Source organism: Peromyscus eremicus, chromosome 13, assembly GCF_949786415.1.
Source record: "Peromyscus eremicus chromosome 13, PerEre_H2_v1, whole genome shotgun sequence".
Taxonomy (NCBI): Eukaryota; Metazoa; Chordata; class Mammalia; order Rodentia; family Cricetidae; genus Peromyscus; species Peromyscus eremicus.
Window position 1 is genome coordinate 54,824,732 of NC_081429.1, and position 24,007 is coordinate 54,848,738.

The 24,007-nt window shown below is 45.8% G+C and overlaps 1 protein-coding gene across 5 annotated transcripts in view; it reads left to right on the top strand.

Moving 5' to 3' along the window:
* The window catches only part of Rftn2 (raftlin family member 2), a 70,100-nt gene that overhangs the window by 29,600 nt on the left and 16,493 nt on the right, over window positions 1–24,007 (top strand). For all 5 annotated transcript variants that reach the window (XM_059277943.1, XM_059277944.1, XM_059277946.1 and 2 more), the window contains 5 exons: window positions 1,547–1,661; window positions 6,221–6,497; window positions 8,356–8,559; window positions 17,259–17,380; window positions 18,588–18,691. In XM_059277943.1, the coding sequence (XP_059133926.1) occupies window positions 1,547–1,661; window positions 6,221–6,497; window positions 8,356–8,559; window positions 17,259–17,380; window positions 18,588–18,691 (822 nt within the window). The remainder of the gene's footprint in view (window positions 1–1,546; window positions 1,662–6,220; window positions 6,498–8,355; window positions 8,560–17,258; window positions 17,381–18,587; window positions 18,692–24,007) is intronic.

A 24,007-nucleotide genomic window follows, 5' to 3' on the forward strand; every position in this document is an offset into this window, starting at 1 on the left:
AAGGGAGAGCTGGTCTTTAAAAATTCCAGATGCTCTGGCCCCGCCCCTTGCCAGCCACTGCAGCAGGAGAGCTGGCCCTGCTCCTCACCTGAGGGGTGGGGGTGTCCCTGTGGAGACCTGAGCTGATCAACTCAGCTACCATCCAGGTCCGCATCCAGTGCTTTGAATTGACCCACCCCAACATCAACCCTATCTATGAACTGCTGGAGTCCATGACGGGACCGGTCCTGGGGACCATAGGACTATAGGACCATAGGACCTCCATGACTGGGGCAACAGCAGGGCATCTGAGAGGCGCCTCAGTGAGGGTCCAGGGATGATGGTGATGATGATGATGATGATGATGATGATGATGGTGTGCCAGAGGCCTTGAAGCAGACCAGCAACTCCTTGCAGTGAACATTTGCATGTAAAGCAGAGTGGACAGAGGGGTGTGCTGTGTGACACTCCGCAGCTCCCAGTGCCACTAAGACAAACAAGGAGGTGATGGAGAGGTGGGGAAGACGGAGGTGCCAAGTGGGGTTTTGTTGTTGTTGCTCTTAGTTTTACTTTTTTTTTTCTTTTTCAGGGGATGCTCCAAGGGTGGAAGGACTGGGAATGAGTGGGATTGGGTTGCATGATGTGAAATTCTCCCAAGAATCAATTAAGAAAATCATGTTAAATTTTAAAAATTCCAGATGGTAGGTTTGGGAGTGGAGCTCAGTTGGTAGAGAGTGCTTGCCTAGCAGGTGGGAAACCCTGGGCTCATTTTCTGGTACCACACAGAACAGATATGGGGGCACACACCAGTAAATCCCAGCATTCAGGAGGGTCAAAAGATTAAGTTCGTTCTCTACTACATATCAAGTTTGAGGCCTTACCTAAATTTCAAAAAAAAAAAAAGAAAGAAAGAAAGTTTGGTGTTTTTTTCACACTAAGGATCAAATCCAGGATTTTACACATTCTAGGCAGGTACTATACCACTGTCTTGTTTTTAAGGGGCAGTAACTGCTATTCATACATACACACTCACACACACACACACACACACACACACACACACACACACACACGAGTGTGTATGGACTTCAGCTTTTTCTAGAATACAAATGTTTTCAGCTCAAGACTTACTAAGCACGTGACATTTTTTTACACAGTAGTAATGCTTATGTCCTGATTACAAATCCCATCAGCTGTGATAACCTTTCCTGCTGTAGTGTTACATAGGCCCAGAAGTGCTAAAGTTTGGCAGAAGTTAAGAGATCAGTAAAGAAAAGGGGGGAAAAACAGACATATTTATCTGCATTTAAATAGGATTGTTTTTTACTTATGCTCTGTCCAATAACAAAGTCTCTTTCATTCACTTTGAATTGGGAATTAAGTCAATGGAAGGTTAAATTAAGGAAACATCACAGAAATGGCTGTGCCTGTGGCATTCTGTTTGAGATAACCGTTGGGACTGGAATAACCACGTGACAGCCTTGACCTTGCTTCTGCGTCGCTCATGGTTTTCACATGGACATAGGTGGGAAGCAGTGGTTTGCCTCTGACCTTGTTCTCCTTGCAGCCCCAAGCACTCAGCAGCGCCCGGGGGACCAAGGCATGCCAGGCTTGTGATGGAGGAGTGTCCGCTCACCTACGAGACACCGGCGAACGACGCAGCGAAGGAACTCATGGAAAAGGTACTAAGAAACAACTCCCTTCCTTACCTGAAAACCATACAGACCCCAGGCATGGTGGCACAGCCTGAAATCCTGGCACTAGGCAAGGGGAGGACCATGAGTGCCCGGTCATCGTCAGCTACATACTGAGTTCAAAACCAGCCTGAACCACGTAGTGAGTTTCAAGCAGCCTAAGCTACAGTGTAGGACCCAAAAGATTAGGGAACTGGCGATGGCTTATTCTACAGAATTCAAAACGTAAAGCGTGTGAGCCAAGTGCGTAGAGTCTAAAACTCCACTAGTCAGGATCCTCTGAAGGAGGAACAGAAAGGATGAGCGTGTTGAAGGAGTGTGCCAGATTGCTTTACACAGCACAGCCTAAGCAGGACAGCCTCATACTGAGGCTGAGAACCCAGTAGCTGCTCCTTCCACAAGACCAAATGCCTTAGCAGTCCCAGTCAGGTGCCTAGTGCCTCGAAGATTCTGGAGAGACACTGGTCTTCAGTCCATTTTGGAAGGCTCAAAAGCTGGGTTTTAATGTCAGCCAAAAGCAGCAGCAGCCAGTTGCTGTCAGCATAAATGAATTTAGCATCACATGAAGGCAAGCAAGCAAAGAGCAAAAGCTTTGTGTCTCCATTTCCTTTCACCTGGGATGCCACCAGAAGTACCACTCACATTTAGGGTGGGCCTCTCCACTGCAGTTGAACTGAGCAAGAAAATTTCTCACAAGTGTGCCCGTTAGCTTGCCTGTTAATTGATTCCAGATCCAGTTAAGTAAATAACCAAGATTAGCCATCATAAAACCATAAATAAAGGCCAATAAAACAGAATAGAGCGAGCAGAAGTAAGTTCTCAACTGCATATAAGAAGTTTACTAACAACCGGGAGGTGGTGGTGGCGCACGCCTTTAATCCCAACACACGGGAGGCAGAGGCAGGTGGATCTCTGAGTTCCAGGCCAGCCTGGTCTACAGACAGAGTTCCAGAACAGCCAGAGCTGCACAAAGGAACATTGTCTTGAAAAACCAAAAAAAAAAAAAAAGAAAGAAAGAAAGAAAAAGAAGGGAAGGAAGGGAGAAAGGAAAGAAAGAAAGAGAAGTTTAATAACAAACATGGCAGCATAAAATACAAGAATAACCATGACTTAGTCAATACTTAGGGAAGTCGGCATTGTTCCATGGAAAATAGATTCCAGAAGTTTCCGAAGAGACAAAGAGGTAAGTTTTTTTAAATATGAAAAAAATCTGAAAGAAAACAAAAATAACCATATTCAGTTGTGAATGGAGGAGTTGGCATTAGAAACAAATTATGTTATTTTTAAGAAAAATTAATTGGAAAGAGATCAAGGGAAATTTTGCAATTAATGTATCCTTTGGAAGCTGCATAAATAAAAAGTTGAACACTAAATATAGATCGACTAAACCAAGAAAAACATATATATCCATAAATACTCTAACCTGATGGATTTTTTTTTTTTTTTTGTGGAAGTTGTTTTAGTCACAGCAGCCTACTTATAAGTTCTTAGCTTCTATTTGGGTTTTGTTGTTGTTGTTGTTGTTGTTGTTGTTGTTGTTGTTTTTCATGGGGGTTGTTTGTTTTGTTTTTGAAATGAACTTTCACTTTGTAGCCTTGGCTGCCCTGGACTCTCTTTGTTGACCAGACTGGCCTTGTCTCACAGAGATCAGCCTAGCTCTGCCTCCTGAGTGCTGGGATTAATTGAACAGCACCACACCCAGCTAGCCTTTATTTAATTTAAATATATAGGGTCAAGAACCCAAGGCACTTCCTTTCAGGTAAAATGTGTGAGACTAGAGTGAGATGTGCTGGCTCACAGTTACAATCCTTTGAGCAAGGTGTGGTGGTTTATACCTGTAGTCTTAGCATGTAGGAGGCTGAGGCTGGGAGACAAGTTCCAGACCAGCCTGGGTTACAAAGAAAAGAGAAAAGAAAGAGTATAGTTTGTTTCTGTTGCTGATTTCAAGCCATAAGTAACCACTTGTGGAGAATTGTCTATGGTTTGTGTCTCGCCAGTAACAACCGCTAATGATGTTTCCCACTTAGGTACAAAGTTACCATTCATCTGCCCCAGGTAGGAAAAGTCCAGGAGACCAGGTTTTACAAGTACACACACTGTTTACTGTCACTATTCTGGGTATTTCTTTTTCTGGGAGTAAATCCACTCCACACGGCTTCTTTTGAAAACAAAAATGTAACTACTAATTGAGTCTTGATAGATGACCACGGGAGCGCTTATTTTGAATCTGACTCCTGGGCGCAGTTAAAGACCTACTTACACAGGAAAGCACTGTTGTTTCAGCAATTAGAGTAACCGGGACCCTTCTCTAAGTGAAAAGCTTCAGGAAACATACACCCGAAATATCCCAATGTTGCCCTGGGCATGAGCAAGAGCGATTGGCGAATGGGAAATGTTTTTGAACAGCCACTTTGTGTGAAGACTTGACCATTGAACAGCTAGTTTTCAAGTCAAGCTTTAACTATTAATGTCTTGTCTATTTTTAGTTGGTACTGAGGACCGAACACTCGGCCTCCTGAACGCAGGCATCCACTCTGAGCTGGATCCCCACCCCTGTCCATTCTATTTTTAATATTCAGTTTGCATTCTTCTCTCGGGGTTTTAAAATACCACATTTAAAAATATCAGAAGCAACCCAACAAGCAAAGGTATGGCTACCGAAGCTGAGACCTGAGTTCAATCCCTGGAACCCACGTGGTAAAAGAGAACCAACTCCTACAAGTTGCCCCCTATGGCACATGCGTGTGCATGTACACACACACACCAATAAATAAGCCTAATTAAAATTATTCATCCTCCAAGTTAAAATGGAAAAGACATCAATATAGCTGATCCTAGACTTTTCCTGAAGAAGAAAAGAAGTATCTGCTATAGTACCAGAGAGAAGTTTTCCTGAATATCTCCACTCAAATCTAAGTACTAGAAAGGACACTGAGAAGAAATTGACACCTTTCTACTCGCAGAATGCAGAGGCCTCACTATCTCCCTCTTCTCTCCCAGGACACCTGGGAGATGGACACCGTGTGGGTATGTCCAAGTCTCCACCCAGTGTTAAATCTCAGAAGGGAGCTCTTAGAGGAACGAGGCTGCGCTGGCCGTAGTCCGGAGTTCCGGCTCCCCAAGCTCTCCATCCTCCGAGCTGGGTGAAGTGGCCCCTTCGACCACATTGCTCTCGATTTCTCAAGTTCTTCCTGCCTTTGAAAAATCTCACCTCATCTGTCGGTGTTCCCATCTTCAACCCCTATCATAACTCTCTCCCAAGTAACACTTAAAATGTTTAGTTTAGAGGTTTGAAACAGTGACCATGAAAAATCAACACTGCTGAGCCAGGCATGGTGGCGCACACCTTTAATCCCAGCACTTGGGAGGCAGAGGCAGGGGGATCTCCGTGAGTTGGAGGCCAGCCTGGTCTACAGAGTGAGTTTCAGGACAGCCAGGGCTGCACAATGTGGCTGTTCAAAAATATTTGGCATATGTCGCCTGTATGTTTCCTGTCTGGGGGGAAAAAAAGCATTTCTACTTCTGCATTTATTTAATGAATGTTTATAGTGCACTTATCAACTGATACAATTCCAAGACAGGTAAGACACAGCAATTCCCTGGGAAGTATAGCCTGCCGAACCCAGGAGAAGGACACTGTCACAAGTACAGCGGAGAAGAAAACCCTTAGATCTTTGGCACTGTGTGCTTAGAGGAAATAAGATGATAGTCTCACAACTATTCAAATGGAAACAGCACCAACCGTGAAAATCACGACTGCTAAATCCCAAATGATTTCACTGACTTCCTGTCAGATGCTTCAGAGCCTATGCACTGACTGAAGGATCAAATCTGAGTCTGTGCGTTTGGCCCAGGTCAGACAGAGACAGACACTCACAGCTGCGCCATAACCCGGGCTCATGTTTCCTGAGTGCATATTTATAAGAATGGGCCTCTTAACCTCTGGCTTAATCAACACCAAATAGTGCTGCTGTAGCTTTTTGTCTTAAATTAACATCTCCTTTAATAATGGTGTTGTAGCCAGGTGGTGGTGGCACACACCTTTAATCCCAGCACTCAGGAGGCAGAGGCAGGTGGATCTCTGTTAGTTCTAGGCCAGCCTGGGCTACAGAGTGAGTTCCAGGAAAGGTGCAAAGCTACACAGAGAAACTCTGTCTCAAATAACCAAAAAAAAAAAAAAAAAAAAAAATGGAGTTGAATTTGCTTCAGCTATTTTGGGGAGTGCCCTGGAACAGTCTTTACTTTTGCTCCAACTGGAAAGATTATTGTTAACCATCTCCAAAAATCATGCTATCAAATTACTAGTTCTTGCCAAATATGGTGGAATTTCAGAGAAAAAAAATGTAGTCCCTTCTTTATAACTTCTAAAGCATTAGTTCTGTTTGACAAATCATGCCGATACTGAGACACGATCTTGGAGGCGGTGTTCTTTAGAGGTTGTAAGTGTGGCTTATTCCATCTCCGAATGGCCTCCTCGCGGACTGAAGGTTGGTTGGCTGAGTCACACATGGGGTTTACCGTGGTCCTGCCGTCTCTTTAAACCTCAGGTCAATGCCGCTGCTAAAAGAGGAATGAGGTTTGTTGGGTTCGTGTCACAGTATCACTTGCCGTCCAAACACTGCAACGGAACCAGCCACGACGGAGATGCAGAATCGGGGCTGCACAGGAGACACGGTTCTCAGGACAGCCACAAAAGCTGGAGTGAAGGAGACGTCAGTGGACAGTTGTCTGACGGCGGAACGGAGGAGGAACCTCAGCGCGAAAGTGGACGGAAGACAGAAGGAAACGGCAGCCCCAGCTACTCGAAACCAGAGCGGGGAGGAGGTAACGGCGTGGATGGACAGAGATGTACTCTATGTTCCCCAAACTCTGCCTCTATTTTAAGGAAATAGAAGTCAACGTTAATTTCTGCAGGTTATGCAGACAGTGAACTAATCTAATTCTTGTGGGGTTGTTTTTAAGTCATTATAGCCAGGAATAAGGCAGGGTAATGTTTCAAATGTCAGTTCTACTAACCCTGCAAGCCAGCCACATAATGCAGTCACCTAGCCCTCTTCTAAAATGAGAGGTTTACCTGTGTGCGCCTTTAATCCCAGCACTCGGGAGGCAGAGGCAGGCGGATCTCTGTGAGTTCAAGGCCAGCCTGGTCTACAGATAGAAACAGCCAAGCTACACATAGAAACCTTGTCTTGAAAAACCAAAAAACCAACCAAACACAAAAGAGACTTGACTGAGAAAATAGCTTGGTTTACAACTGCCTGGTAAACAGTGTGTGAGAATCTCAGTGCAGGCCTTTCCCACCTCACGCATGCTCTTCACCTCTGAAATCGATGGACTTACTTTGATCATCCCTAGAATAAGACAATGGAATGTCATGGTGACTCAGTTATTATAACAATAGTGCCCACAGCCAGAAATAACTGTAGACAATAGTTTTGTTCTTCTCTGCCAAATCTCAAGTTTTCCCAAGAAACTGAGAGTATTTTTCTCTTTATTTTTTGACTGTGCAAAGTTTCCTGACATCTTTGCAGGAATGTTTTTTTAAAAGCAACATCAAAGAAAATTAAAGACTCTGTAAACTGGAGTAAACATGGCCTCTGGAGACAAATGCCTGAATTTCTTTCTCGAAAGGGGACAATTGCAGAGCCCCCCTCAAGGGGTTGGAAACAGCCCAGTGCCTGGCCCAGCAGAAGCTGTAACAGGCTCACAGCTGCTCCAAACCTTGATCAGCACTGGCCCTGTACATAGCCGAGATCCATTTGAACACAATCTTCTAGAGAAAGAACCAGGAGATTAAAATATGGAACAGTATACTCTTAAAGTTGTGTTGGTTTTGGGGTTTTGTTGTTGTTGTTGTTGGTTTTGTTTGGTTTGGTTTGGTTTTGCTTTTTCCTTTGAGCTCAGGACCAAACCTTGCACTTGCTAGGCAAGGAGGTCTCTCCCCTGAGCTAAATCTTCAACCCTTGTTTAAGCATTTTTTAAACAGTAAAGTAAATGGTAAATAACTGTATATTTAAAAACTAAAAGCTTTCATGAGAACAATAAATACCAAATGCATTCTAGCGGTTATTTTCAGAGAGCGGAATTGGTAACTGTATGCTGCTAGGTGCACACCATGTAGTAGCCTCCTCTGTGTCCTTTGTCTTATCTCTGTAAAGAAATAATTCAGAGCTAATGTGGCATATGTTAACATTTGATTAAACTGAGTTGGGGTCAGGAGGGCATAAAGGTAGCTCAGTCAGTACAGCACTTGTCCCACGAACATCGAGTCTTGAGTTTGATGCCCAGTACCCCAGAAAAGGCAGCTGTGAAGGGCATGCTTGTAACCCAGTGCTAGACAGGTAGACAAGATGGCCAGATCATGAGCTCTGGACTCAGTTAGAGACCTTAACTCAAAACCTGAGATAAAGAAGGGCTGGCAAGACCCAGTATCAACCTCTGGTCTCTCTACATGTACGCACACACCCATGTTACATGCATGCACCCAAACACAGGCACACAACACAAACATGTACACAGATATACACACATAAATTTTTTAATTGAGTGGTGGGTAGTTTTATTATTTTCTATATTTATTTGTATGTTTGTAATGTCTCGTGAAGAACAAATTGTTTAAGAATTTTGACTGGTAAGATTATGACTGTCCTCCCCCTCCCTTTTCCTGAATGCCTATGCCCAGATCACAAGCTGTACATGGTCTTCAATGCTTTTGACGAGGATTCAGCCTGCTGGACCTACCAGGAAGGTGTCCTGTCCATGAAAGTGACAAGGAAAGGAGCTGTCATCAACACCCTTGAGGCCAACTGGCTAGAATTAACTACATTTTATTATAAGCAAGGCTTGTCTTTAGTTGACTCTTTTGTATGCTGGGAGACACCCAAAGGTGAGTTTTACATTTATATGTAAATAATCTGCATTTGTGTCAAAACTTCTGAAAGTATTTTTGCCTTTCAAGTTCTGTGTCCATAAGGATGGGTATAACTCTTTAAAAAAACAAAACAAACACACACAAAAAAACGTATCTGAGTCATTGCACAGCTCTGTAGCTTTAATTTAAAAGTGTTGGCCAGTGAGATGACGCAGCCAAACCCAACAACCTGAGTTCAATCCCCAGGACCCCTGGTAGACCAGAACTTCCCAAGCTGAGCTCTGACCTCCACATGGATGCAGAGGCGTGCACATGGCACATGTGTGCCCACACACACAGCAAACACACATAGAGATAAATGAAGTGTAAATCCTTAACTGGTGTAGAACTGTAATGTAACATTTGCTATTGTGTAGGAACCCTCAGGAGCAGACACACCATGGGGGGACTGGCCAGTAGAAATTTCCAAGAACAGTGCACTTGACAGCCCAGCAAGAAGCTCAGGGTAGCATCCCATAGTTAATATCTACATTTGATACATTATCCCAATTTGTGGCAGTAGGTACAATGTATATAGAGAGTGTGTTTCTGGCCCTTTCTATGATTTGTGCAGAAAAGAAATCAGAGGTATGGACCCATTCTCTGTTTGTCTCTCTCTAATCTTTGTTATTGAGTTACAATGTAGTACAAAACCAGTCTTATCTATCACAAAAACAAACAGAAGACTTCCCCAAAAATGAATTTAAGAGAGAACTGTGTTCAAAGAAACAAAGAAAGAGTGGGCAGATGGAAGAAAATTCATCGGGAAGGTGGGGGTTGGGATTACTACAGGACCTGAAGCTACATGAGGTTGGAGCCAAGAGTGAAGGAGAAATCAGACACAATGTCGTGAGACCACCCTGGAGCTCAGTTTGTAGACCAGGCTGGCTTGGAACTCACAGAGATCCGCCTGCCTCTGCCCCACCCAGCCCCCAAGTGCTGGAATTAAAGGCCGCGCCACGGCCACCCGGCTGAGACCACCCTGTTCTTAAACCAGCTTTCTGACACCTCCCTTGATATGACAGATGGCTGGGTGGAGCGTACTGGGTCCAGGAGTCACATTCCAGAAGATATCCTTTTAACTAGAGCCAAGCCCAAGGCGTGCCTCAAACACGGCTTTTTCTTGCAGAGGTGACTGGCACACAGCAGGTGCTCAGCAAACACTCAGTGCTTTCCGGTTACTGGAAACTTCTTCCACTTTGGTCTTGTTTGGAAATAGCAAGGTTTAATGAGAAAGAAGAGGCCTTTAGAGTCCGATGGAGCAGGGTTTAAGTGCTGCTTGTACTCACTAACTCTGTGATTTGGGGAAATGGGGTGGGCTGGCAGAAGCTGCTTCCTAAAAGGGTATGAAACTCACTCTTGGCTGCCGTGAGCCATGAGTGAGAACCGTGCAGGTCAGATGCCAGCACCGTGGCTACAGCGCGGTTCATTTTCTGGTGTGTCTTCGGTCCTGGCACATGTCACGTCACGTCACGTGCAGCGTCCGACGTTCCGTGCGGACCATCATCTGTTCGGAGACTGGTTTTGGGTTTCCCCTTGCTTCTCTCCCTGTCTTCCCCTTCTCCCTCCCCTCTTTGTAGGAGTGTCTAAGTTGGAGACTTTACACATTTTGGTTAGCGACAAACGGCCTAAGGAGAAGCGGAACTGCTCTTTTGTCTCTCGTAGGCATTCCTGCCTTGGGCCTGGCCTAATGAAAATAAAATGAGCTGCAGCAGTTGCTCAGCAGACGCCACATGCGGGCGGCGTTAGTTCTCAGAGCCCCAGGGAGGTCTCCCTCCTTCCGCAGCTCTGGAATGTGTCTTCAGACGCGGATTCACACAGCCTTTGCGGAACCTCTACTCATCCACCTCAGTCTTAGGGGTCTGGACACCGGTGTGTCGCTAAGACTTTCCCGGGACTGACCAGTGTCTGTCATGGTGAGAAGTCAGTGGGAAGAAGCAGGACTGAATTGGGCTCTCTGTTCTGAATGTGTGATGCCTGGCATCCCAAACACACAGGGAAACAATGAGTATTTCCTGTGTCTTGCTTTTATCCTCATCCCAAACACTGTCAGAAATCAGTTCACTACAGAGAGCATAGGACTAGGAATCCAGACACTGCCCAGAAACTTAGGAGCTCCCAAATCACACTGGAGAAAATGCTCCAGAAACAAAGGGGAGGGGACATACTGAAAAGTTACCCACCTTAGCAGGGTGTGACAGTACAGTCTGTGGGATTCCTCTGCAGGGTCCTTCCACACGATCTCAGCCTTCTCTGTTTGGAACATTCTCCTGGGGATGCACACACACACACACACACACACACACACACACACACACACAATTTCAAAAGTAAGAAAAATATTCAGAGTACACCCAACAGAATGTTGTGGCAAGAGAATCAGGAAAGAATCCACAAGGGACCAGCAAGATGGCTCAAAGGTAAAGGTGAAGCCCGGCCACCTGAGTTCAGCTATCCAGGACCCACATGACAGAGGAGAGAACTGACTCCTACCAGCTGCCCCTCTGATCTGCACACACCTGCTGTAGCATGCACACACTCACACATGTGTACACACACCAACACAAACATACAAGCAGGAAGGTGATAACCACAGCACAACTAGGAAGCTATAGGATGCAGGCAGGTGGGAGCCAGGGTAGATGATTCAGGGCAAAGAGCATAGAGCAATCTAGAAGAATCTGAGAGGTCTGTGTGTCTGGAGCAGGGTATGTAGGGAAAGCTGGCTCTAGCCGAGGTGGGCGAGGTGGGCGAGGTGGGCAGGAGCCATCCAGGCAGAGTCCTGTACATCTAGAAAGCAGTGGCAAAGCTGGCGTGTGTGTCTGACTTTTCCTATGCCATCATCATCCTAAACCATGCATGGAATAACTCATTTCATCCACACGAGTAATCCTGTGAGAACCCAAGGCGTACAGCCACTAAATCACATGCCCGCATTGGCACAACGAGGAAGCAGTGTGGCCAACGAGGTGGAGTGTGTGTGCTCGTTTTTTAATTAGTTAATTAATTCTGTGAGTGTGAGGGGTGTGCTTGCCACCGTGCCCCTGTGGAGGTCAAAGGACAGCTTACAGGGATAACAGTTTTCTCCTTCTACGATAGGAGTTTTAGGGACTCATATCCTGACGTTCACCAGCGACGCCTTTGTCCATCTCCCAAACCAGAGTGAGTGATCTTCACCAGCATGCAGAATATTTATTTCAATTCCTTAGTTGAAAATTTTAAAAGGACATCATGATCTGACATGCAATTTATGCGCATTGGTGTTTGACCTGCATGTGTCTGTGTGAGGGTGTCAGGTCCACTGGAACTGCAGTTACAGACAGCTGTGAGCTGCCATGTGGGTGCTGGGAATTGAACCCGGGTCCTCTGGAAGAGCAGCCAGTGCTCTTAACCTCTGAGCCATCTCTCCAGGCCCTGATCCGCAATTTAAAAGGACTTTTCTGGCCTCATGTTGGGACATGGACCATAAAGGGTAGGAGTAGAGAGGCTGATGTCTTTTTACTTACCTTTCTGTCGCCATGACAGAACACAATGACTGAGACAACGCATGAATTTTTTTTTTTAATTTGGGGCTCACAGTTGCAGGGGGTAGAGGCTGTGACCATCATGGCAGACAGCTAGGCAGCAGGCAGGCGTGGCACTGGATCAGTAGCTGAGAGCTTACATCCTTATCCTCAAGTAGGAGGCAGAAAGAGAGCACTACCTGGGAATGCTGTCAATGCCCACCCCCAGTGACACACCCCCTCCAACAAAGCCGCACACCCCTCATCCTTCCCAAACAGTTCCACCAAATGGAGACCAAGTATTCAAATAGATGAATCTTTGGAGGCCATTTTCATTCAAACTCCACAGCTGATGTCTCTAGCAGTCTCTAAAGAGACTCATTTTGATAAGACATACATAATAGAGACACAGACTAGCAATGACCATGCACACCTGCCCTCCACTTCACAGATGGTCCTGGGTCTGCCTTTGGACAGCTAAATAAGAAATAGGACATGTAGACCAGAAATTCCAGAAGTGGAGTGTTGGTGTTCCTCACATTTACATTAATATCGTTGTCATGTCTAGCTGAAAGGAATATGTAATATCACATGTCCAGACAGGTAACCCATTCTCAGGGGATTCTTCAGCCTCATGCTTTTTGACCCACACGTAAGTACCCTTAGGACCTTCCCTCCTGTGCCAGGGAGTATAGCATTCACAAGGGCACATGTTCACAGGATAAACCTTCCTGGAACTTTAAGAAAGAGGGGAAAAATAAAATCAAGTTGGTTTTATTTTTAAAGAAAGGGAGGGGTGGACAAGCATGTTATTTTTTAGATACGATAAATGTATTTGTTTCTGTTTTGCGGTGCTGGAGTCAAATCCGGGACCTCACCAATGAGCAGCAAGCACTCTATAACTAAGCTAGTTCCCAGCCTTTTGGGGTTCCTTCAGGGGAAGTTATCTCAGGTTTCACTCTGAGAAAGGGTATTATCAAGGCACCCAGGCTGGCCTCAAATTCACAATCCTCCTGCCTCAGCCTCCCAAGTAACTGAGATTATAGGTGTGTACCACCCGTAACCAGTCAAGATAAATATATTTAATTTAAAAGACTTTTTTGGTGAGGATTGTTTTTGTTTGTTTTTGAGACAGGGTCTCATTATGCAGCCCTAGCTAGCCTGGGGCTCACTATGTTGACTAGACCAGCCTGGAATTCACAGAGCTCCACCTGCCTCTGCCTCCCCAGTGCTGGGATTAAATTGGTGTGCCACCACCGCCCAGATAAGATGAATATATTTCAAAGGAATGCAAAAATTGCATTTAAGACAGAACATTGACATTAAAGAAGCTGAGACTCACTTCCATCCCTACCCAGAAGTAGGACACAAATGCATTTGGCTGGTGTTGGTATTCAGCAGAAGGAGGAAGACAGACAGACACACAGACACAGAGAGAGAGGGAGAGGGAGAGGGAGGGAGGGAGGGAGAGCACTGAGGGGTAGTGCTGCAGGCAGAACAGAGGTGAGAAAGCTGTTTGCAGTGATCCCTCCTTCCGTTCCCTGGAAACTGAGTCCTTCCCCACAAAGCCTTCCCAGACACTCACCCTCGCTGCCCCCTCTGTTGGGAGAATGCTTCAAAAACTGAGAACTCCCTCCCAGAACTGAGACTTGGCATCGATGGCCCCAGCTAGTGTGAGCACTGAGAGAGCCAGCTAGGGATTCTAAAGCAAGGACTTCGGATTTAACTGAAGTCCATCATACAGAGTCAAATGCGTCTGTCCGATGTGTGACTAAAGAGAATATACAGATGCAAGATCAGAACATTCATAGGATTCCAGAAGGCTTCCCATGACCCTTCCCAGGCAGGGTCACATCAGCTCAGATAAGCACCCATATGTCTCCTCACCACTTGCTCCTGGGATCCTCTTTTGGACTCTACAAAGATAGAATTATTCTACATATTGCACCTCTTTGCCCCACTTGGTTTTTTGAGACAGAGTCTCATTCTGTAGCCCAGACTGGCCTTGAACTCAGCAAAATCCTTCCACCTTAGCCTCACAAATGCTGAGATTACAGGCGTTAGCTCCCGCACACAGCCAGGCTGTATCTATTGTCTGTCTTCCTTTGTACAGCACAGTTTCTCTGAAATTCACTAACAATACTGCATGGCAATGAGCTTAAGTTTCATTTCCGTGTTGTCTGGATTGTACTGCCGAACTTTCTTTTAAACCTGTGGGTTTAGAAGTGGGTCAGTGAGATGGTTGATGAGTAAAAGTGTCTGCAGCCATGACTGAGTTCTGGGATCCACAGAGGGAAGAACAGAGTGCTGACTCCCCAAGTTGTCCTGTGAACCCCACAAACACCACAGGTTAGACACACACACACACTACATCACACACACATACACACACACACACACACACACACACACACACACACACACACAAGATAGATGATAGATAGACAGACAGACAGACAGATGATAGCTAGATAGATGGATAGATAGATAGATGTAATTTTTTTTTTTTTAAAGTTCAGGGCTGAGCGTGGTGGAACACACCTTTAATCTCAGAGGCAGACAAATCTCTGAGTTTGAGGTCAGTCTGGTTTATTCAGTAAGTTCCAGACTACCCTGTCTCAAAAAAAAAAAAAAAAAAAAACCACAAAAGTTGGAAGTGCCTGTGCTTCCAATATTGAAAGCAGGAAAATTATTTTCACACTGTAAAATCCAAAAGGAAACAGCGGGTACATTGTAACTATAATTACTGCAATATAGAATTATTTCAAAGTCCACATCCCTGTTCTAAAACAACCCTGATATCTGTAGGCCCTAATTCTCATCTCTGGCTCTGCCAGCGACTGTGGTGTAACCACGGGGAACCCAGCCAAAGACAGTGAAGTGTGTATTGCAAGTAGAAAGCCATTTCAACTGGTCAGTTAAACTTTACTTGTTTCTAGGAACCATCTAAAAACAAAAACAAACAAACAAACAAAAAAAACACATTCTCTGTTGCGTTCTGCCCTAAATGCAAAGAGTGTTTCAATAAAAGCAAGACAGGCTGGTGATGCATGCCTTTGATCCCAGCACTTGGGAGGCAGAGACAAGCAGATCTCTGAGTTCCAGGCCTTCTTGATCTACAAAACAAGTCCTAGGACGGCCAGAGCTACACACCGAGATCTTGTCACCAAAATATATATATATATATATATTGTTATATATACATATATATATATATGGAAAAAAGCAAGAACCAATTTGCTCTCAAATTTAGTCTCTTAATAAATATTAAAACTAAAAATGACATTAAAATTAGTTTTGTCTTTATCTTTAGGCTTAATCATGTGAAAACCTTGCCTTTGCCAGCCTTTATTATTCAGAAAACTATCAAACAGGAATTTGTTGTAAGACAAATCTTGTTTAATTGAGATGGTGACAATAAAATAGACTGTGCTGATAAATTAGAAAATACGTTCCTTATTAAAATACAAACATAAGGTACAGATTACACTTGGATCATATTAATCAGTACATTCACCATTCACCCAAGGGGGACTGACTATGAGTTCATCATGATGTAAGTTAATTGGAATATCTGTTTTAAAATGACAATATTTATTAAAGCTTCCGATGTATGACCACATATTTATAGGCAAAGATAAATTTCTTCATTTTAATTCATTATGATATAATTACAATATATACATATTATAACTGTAACAAAAAAGATCTGTTTTCTATGACAAACAGGGAAATCTGATGTGACATGCACTATAAACCCACAATGTTTACCCAGCACATGACCATGAGAAAAAATGTCTTCTATTGCAAAATAGGAGACAAAAGAATTTCCATTAAATCCTTTACTTTAGGCCAGATGGTTAATGTCAACTATTCAAGAAAAAAATCAGAGAGGCCTTCCCTTAAAACTTCCTTCCCGGCAGGAATTCTTGGACAATGACTTCTGTTACAGTCTTCCTGTCGCTGTTGTGGGGGACTTGGGATTTTTTTTTTAATGCACTGAGGTAAAGAATTGTGTTTATGATTCTGTGTATGTGATACATGTGATACACTTGCCCAAGCCTGTGCATGTGGAGGTCAACATCCCATGATCTTTCTCTATCACTCTCCATCCTCTGTTGGGGAGCAGGGTCTCTCACTGAACCTGGAGCTTGTCATTTTGTCCAGGCCAGAGGTCAGCACACCCTGGGTCTGCCCGTCTCTGCCTCCCCAGAGCCAGCTTTTATGGGGTGCTGGGGACCAGGTCCCTCCCTATGCCTGCACATCAAGCATTTTAACCACTGAGCCTTCCTACCCCTGTGGTGATCGTTCTTAAAGCTGATTTTAATATTATACCTGTAACTTCAAGAATTAACATTTTTTCATGTTTCCATTGGTGGTATAATACAGACCAGAAACAAAAGTTTTGTTTGAAGGTGAAGGTCATTTCCATATGCTTCTGGGATTGACATTCCATCCACGCTCATAGTATTTAATCTTGTTTCGGCTATGGTAGTTTCATGTATATGTTTGACTTTATTTTGGTGAAATCCAAAACTGTCTTTACCTATGGGGAAAAAGGAAATCTTAAACAAAAGGACTCAACAAAAAATAAATTTTGTTTTGTTTAAGTGGGTTTTCTCGTAAAGCTTCTTTTTTATTTATGTGTTTGTATATGTGTCTCTGTGTGTGCACGCATGTGCTCTCACGTCCACATATGTGCAAGTGCCCATGGAGTCCAGAAGAGAGTAGGGGATCCCCTGGAGCTGAAGCTATAGACGATTGTGAGCCACTCAGTGGGGTGCTGGGAACTGAACTCCATCCTCTGGAAGAGCCGCAGGCACACTTAACCACTAAGTCACCTCTCCAGCACATTGTGATGTTGTAAACAGCATCTCACGTAGCCCAGGCTGGCCTCAAACTTGTTATATAGCCGAGGATGACCTTAAACGCCTGATCCTCCTACCTCTGCTCACCAGTCCTGGGATTACATGTGTGAGCCACCTCACCCAGCGTCGGCTACCGTGTGAGGCTGGGACGGACCCTGGTGCTGCACACACTTGAGGAAATAGCTTCCAATCGACCAGTTCTTCTCCCAGCTCGTGACACTCGTCACCCTAAGGATCTTGGTGATGCTTAGAAACCAGTGTCATTTACTTATGACTCTTCTGAATTGTGTCCTTTCCCTGACAGGGGACCATTTGCCTAAATCTCTGGAAGGATTTTTTATCTATGAAGAAGAAGGTTCTGGAGTTCCAGGTTCTAGCAGGAAAGGAAACGATGCCATTGTGGTGGAGCAGTGGACCGTCATTGAGGTGAGCTGCAGTTTCGGAGAACTGCTTTTCTTCTGTGTTTGATTTTACATCCTAAAGATCAGCATTGCCTGGAACACACAGTGTCCCTAAACCCAGATAGTCCAATGTCATCAAAAAAGAATGGACAAAATTCTCCCATACGCTTTACCCATGTTTTCAAGCATTTCAGTAAAATAACAACAAAAAAAATTGTCCACACCAAAATAAAAGTAGGCCCCCCAAATCTGAGATGCTAGCCCCAAACACAACCCCCTGAGGCTGAAATCCTCGCTACAAAAATGCCTTGATGATTGATTGGAAATAATAATTCAGTCACAGCTAGTCTTTACCTCATAGCAATCAACATGATGCATGGTTTTCAACCTTATGAATTGGTTTCTGAAGTAAAAACATCCACAGGTTTTCTCGAACATGCCAAGCCAGATATGGGCACCCAGCACTGTCCTTTATAATCAGAGATGGCATTGCTGCTGGGGTTGTGCATTTATGAATTCAGATGTCACGGACCACTGCCCTTGAGGTGGCCAGATACCTTCAGGTCTACCTACTGCGTGTATGAGGCCCTCACGGACAGGGTCTTTCAAGGAAATGCTTTGACTTTCTGGCCTTAGAAAGGCCATAGAGGACAGAACTCGTTTGCATGGAAATTGGAAACTCCACTGAAGGGGTTGTGGAAAGGTATGGGTGATAAGTAAAGCTGCACGTGAGAACCAGTTCCAGTGAGGCAAGAACAGAGACCCCAATCCAGGCCCCTTCAGTTTCCCTGCCCTCTCCTGAGACCCCAATCCAGGCCCCGTCAGCTTCCCTGCCCTCTCCTGAGACCCCAATCCAGGCCCGGTCAGCTTCCCTGCCCTCTCTCATCCTCAAATCCCAGTCCCTAGACTACTGTTGCTGAACTTACTTTGTAAGCTTCGTGGAACCGATGCCCTAAGGCGCTTTTTTTTTAAAAAAAAACGCAGTTTCCCAAGCTCCCCGCGTTAGAACCTGAGAACCATGGCTTTTCCAGGCACAAAGAACGACTGAATAGCCACTGTCCGGCTGCAAGAAGGCGGCAGTTGCAGATGAAGCCCTGGAGGCTGCAGCCCCGGGACACTGCACCACTGGACGGAGAACCACTGCATCTCCCATCCCCCCTCACCCTAGCTCCTGTGTGGCCCGCTCTCTTTGCCATTAGACTGGCAGCTCTCATGCTTGCTTATTCACACAGGGCTGCGAAATCAAAACGGACTATGGCCCTCTGCTGCACACTCTGGCTGAATTCGGATGGCTCCTGACCAGCGTGCTGCCCACACCGATACTGAAACACGACAGGTAATGCCCACCTATCCTCGCTCACACATTTCATTCTAAAGTCTGTTCATCTGTGGTTTAAATAGCCAATGCTTGTGGAAAGCCTGTGAGAAACACTTCTGGGAGGTCAGCAGACCCAGTCCCTTCGTGACACAGATGTATAAACGCTCGATCTCTTCTCTCTGTGCAGAACTGTCCCCACCACCAGCCAGGCTTCCGGCTGATGGGGGGGGAGGGGAGGAAGAGGAGCTTAGCTGCCTTGCTCTTCCACCGGCCCCAGTGTGGCCGGTTAGCTGTCCCCTGCACCCATGACTTTGCTTGAACGCCTACATTTTTTTGTTTTGGTTTGGTTTGGTTTGGTTTGGTTTTCCGAGACAGGGTTTCTCTGTGTAGTTTTGTGCCTTTCCTGGAACTCGCTCTGTAGCCCAGGCTGACCTCGAACTCACAGAGATCCGCCTGCCTCTGCCTCCCGAGTGCTGGGATCAAAGGTGTAGGCCACCACCGCCCGGCCAAACGCCTACATTGAAACCAGAACGCCAGTAGCTCCCAAGTGAGCACTTCCCCTCTTCCCATCCCGTGCTCACTGGCTTGCTTAGGGAAGAAGGTTTGAGTCGCCATACTTTGTCGGTTAATTTTTTTCAAGAGGCCTGCCGATTCTTGCGTATAAGATGCTTCCTTCACTGTGTGTAAGATGCACTTCCCTCTGCCCTCACTGCTGTCCTGAACATGACTGCCCTGGCTGGCTGGGCCAGTGACTACTTACCTCAGGTGGCACAGGGACCCCGGGGGCCTTGTCATGACGGCTTCACGTTCCAAGTGACCAGCGTGTGTGACTAAGAACAGGTGTGGGGACCTAGTCCCTGGTCTCCCTCATCTCCTCAGGTCCTCCTTTTTCCCCTTAGCAGACTGTGATTGACATGGCTTTAGGAAGTGGACAGAGGTATCAGGGACATAATGAGACACTCAGGCTTAAAGACCACGCGAGGAGTGGGGGAGATAAGCAAACAACTCATCCGTTTTCCTTCCCTAAGATCTGAAGGAACTGTTCTCACGCTGACTCCCTAAAACGTTTCCTAACCTTCTTCACTGGCCATACCTGTCAAATCTCAGTCAGCAGTAGCCCTGTGTCAATTACCAGGAGAGCCCACAGACACAAAGGCTGCAGGACCACCCAGTGGACAGTCCGCAGCTCAGAGGGTGGGACCCTGGTATGTGCATCAACCCAAGTTCCTCAAATCCGTGGACATTTGAGAGATTCGGGGGCTTCCGAAAGACTAAGGAATTCCTCCGCCCAAGCCACGGGTCTGCACCCGCTGTTCCACACACACCTTCTGAACACCCAGTGTGTCTGCAGCCCTCAGCTCGGTGTTTGGTTGATGGCTGATTGGCTTTTCTCTTCTTTCTCTCTTTCTCTCTTTCTTGTTTTGTTTGTGTGTTTGTTTGTGTGTTTGTTGTTTGTTTTTAAGATAAGGTTTCTCTATGTAGCCTTGGCTGTCCTGGAACTCACTCTGTAAACCAGGCTGGCCTTGAACTCACAGAGATCCACCTGCCCCTGCCTCCGGGGTGCTGGGATTAAATGTGTGCGCCATCACCACGTCTGGCTCCTTTGTCTCCTTCCGATGATTCCCCTGGTGTCAACTGGCTGATACAGTTAGAACTACAGACCTTCCAAAACGTGTAAATCCTGACCCTCTCCTCCCCTCTTCCCCTAAGGAAAAGTATAATTATTCCTTCCCATTCATTCCGGGACTCCAGCTGGTCTCACTTCTGAGTATTTCCCATAGCACTCTGAATGAATGGGCCGGACATCTGGCAGCCAGCCCACTTGGGCTGAACCACAGAACATAGGCTCCAGTGGCATTTCCTGTATCCGGTCAGGATCAGTTTCGGAATGACGGGACTGAGCCTAAGGGTGGAACTAAAATATGTTGTGACCCCCAAGTATACCTCGATGTGGGGGTAGGTTGTGAAACATGAAGCCACAGTCAGCCATTTTCTGCCAAACTGCAACCCTGTGCTTTGGAGTGGCTGAATGGTAGTTCTGTAGCAGAGGGACAGAGAGAGGCACCAAAACTACATCAAATCTCTCCTGCACCCCAGATCCTCTAGGCACTATGGAAGCATGGAAGTGTGCCCCTGACTGTGTCCCACTCAGGAGGGCTTATCTTTATATTCTGTTAGAATGGCAGGGGGGCTAACTGCTCACTAAATATGCATCGTCAAAGAATCCTTTCTGTAATAACTGTTAAGGATTTGGGGGCCTGGAGAGATGGCTCAGTGGTTATGAGTACTGCTACTCTTCCAGAGGAGCCAGGTTTGATTCCTAGCACCCACATCTGTGGCTTCAGTTTCAGAGGATCTGACGCCCTCTTCTGGCCTCCTCAGGCACTGCATGCATGTGGTGCATTTCCATACAGACAAAACACCCGTATATGTAAAATAAAGGGAGTAGAAAATGTGCTTGAACAGCCGTCGCCCTGTGCGGGAAGGCAAAGTGTAGTGGTGTCCTGCCCTTGCCTCCTATATTGTTCATTTGTGACTTGGGTCTGAGAACTCCTTTGTCACTGTGGCAGAAACACCCAAGAAAGCCACCGAGGGAGGGCAGACAAGCTTCGGCTCCTGGCTGTAGACCTTTCTGTCCTCGTCACTGCTCTGGTGTGGTGGAGCAGAACCGCTCATCTCAGGGACAGTGACGGGGCGAGTGTGCCCCGGGACAAGACAGCCTTCACCCGCATGCCAGGCCTTCCTTTCTCCAGCTATGCCCGCCTCCTGAAAGTCCATTCAGCCATGAAGTCAGTACCTTCAGGATGCAGCCCAGCTCAGGTCCCTCAGGACCACCACCTGGGGACCAAGCTTCAACATGAGTCTTTTCTGGAGAGACTTCATATCCCAGTCACAACAGATACAACGTGAAGATGAGGTGTGATGTTGTTCACTGGTAATGAGGGTTGTTGAGGAAAACAAGGACCTGCGCACATTAGGCTAATACATGAGAGTTATTACTTAGGGACCTAGTCCTTTAGCAAGACCAAATTCCTGAGAGGTTGAAATCGGTTGTCCAGGCCTGATAGGTTGGCCTGTCCCAAATCAGAGCGTTCCAGAAGATAGAAGGCCCGACAGTCCACCGTGGACAAGAATGGTGCCGAGGATTCCAAGGCAACAAGTAATGTCACAAAGATACAAGTTGACATCCAGAGAAAGAAGCGTGTCACACTCTTCCTTTGGAGGTGTGTGCTCACTCAGAGCCGTTGCCCGTCAGAGGTCCCCTCCTCAGATGCAGTATTTCATCTTCCTCTGCTCTTCTGTTGCTGGCTCTGTCCCTGAGTGGCCCCCACAGGACGTTTCCCCTCATGACATCACGTAAGCATATGCTCAGTGCTCTCAGGGTCGTTACCGGTCCCTAGGCAGTGTTCCACCACCGAGGTTCAAGGCAGCAGTCCATGGAGACGGCATGAGCCGTAACCTACCATCCCTGCTACACCTTTCCGGGGCTTTTACAGCCAGCCTGGAGAAGGGCAGAATGAGGCAGTCCCTTCTATACTGTCGGGGCGCTATCATACCAGGAGGCCCGATCCCGTTCCTACTAGAATGAGGCAGTCCCTTCTATACTGTCACGCTATCACGCCAGGAGGCCCGATCCCGTTCCTACTAGAGAAGTCAAGGGGAGAGTTACCAGAAAATTCTTCAAGGAAAATAAACGGTGAAGGACCAGGCTTAAAGGGGAGCTATCGAGACGGCCCAGTGGTTAAGAGAACTTAATGCTCCTAGAGAGGATTTATTTGTTCTTTTGACACAAGGTCCCCCACCCCCCGTGTAGACCATGCTGGGCACTAACTCGGGGTCCTCCTGCCTCAGCCTCCTGGGTCCTGGGTCCTGGGGTTACAGAGATGGGCCACCATGCCCAGCTTCTTGGTTTTTTTCTTTTTGATGTACACATATTAATACCAAAAAGCAAATCGAGATCATATAGGCAAAGGGACCGTGTGACTCAGCATCTAACTACAAAATTACAAGCTACAATTTAATTGTGTAAATTGATTTTGTTTGTTTGATTTTTCTTTTTTCTTTTTTTTTTCCCCCGTTTTTTTGAGACAGGGTTTCTCTGTGTAGCTTTGCACCTTTCCTGGAATTCACTCTATAGCCCAGGCTGGCCTCGAACTCAAAGAAATCCGCCTGGCTCTGCCTCCCGAGTGCTGGGATTAAAGGCGTGCGCCACTACCACCACCACCACCACCACCAGCTGTTTGTTTGATTTTTGAGACAGGATCTCACTATGTAACCTTGGCTGTCCTGGAACTCACTATGTAGCTAGCCCACGTGGATCCCAAATTCCCTGTCTTCTTCCCTCAGCCTCCCAAAACACTGGGATTTACCAGAATGTACCACCACATCCAGCAAAGAAACTTTTGTTTTTTCTTATTTTGAGTTTATTGTTGTTTTGTGTGTGGGTTTGTGTGTGTGTGTGTGTTGTTGTTGTTGTTGTTATTGTTGTTGTTTTGTGTCTAGTTGTTTTGTTTGTATGTTCATTTGTTTAAGACAAACCCTCGCAGTAGCCCAGGCTGGTGTCAAACTACGTAGCTGAGGCTGGCTTTGAACCACTGAGCCATCTCTCCAGCCCCTCATTTATAGTTTTAATCATGACTGGGCCACCTGGGTTCTTCGGGCAAGTACCTGTTTGAGTCTTTTGCTCACATTGAAGATTGTTTTTATAAATTATTTAAATATAGTAGGTGTGAGTCCTTTATTAGTTATGTGTTGTAACTTTCACCATGTCCGTAACTTGTCTGTTTACTCCCTATTCTATGGTCTGTCTGTCTGTCTCTATGTCTCTATATTCCAGGGTTTCAGGAATACTAAGCAAGGGCTGCAGCACCAAATACACCTTCAGTCCCATGATATCCCACAAAAATAATTTTAAAATAAGTGTCCCTGAAGGCATTATCAAGCTGTATTTAGGACTTTTCACTTTGGAGGTCTTATATGTGGTGTTCTGCTTTCAAATATGGACATAAAACATGCTATTTACTTTTGTGCAACTCTGAATTCACTTGAATTTTATTTATTTATTTTTGTTTGTTGTTTGTTTTTAAGACAGGGTCTCTTTGCACAGCCCTGGCTGTCCTGAAATTCACTATACAGACCAGGCTGGCCTTGAACTCACATAGATCTGCCTGCCTCTGCCTCCATCATGCTGGAGTTAAGGCCACCATGCCTTTTAAAGCAAAGCCTCCAGTGACTCATTTTTGATACGGTGTTTAAATGTCAGAGGGCGTGAATTTTCTCCTGTTGCTTCTTCCTGACATACTAACCTCAGGACCTGTAAGTTTCAGCGATCTA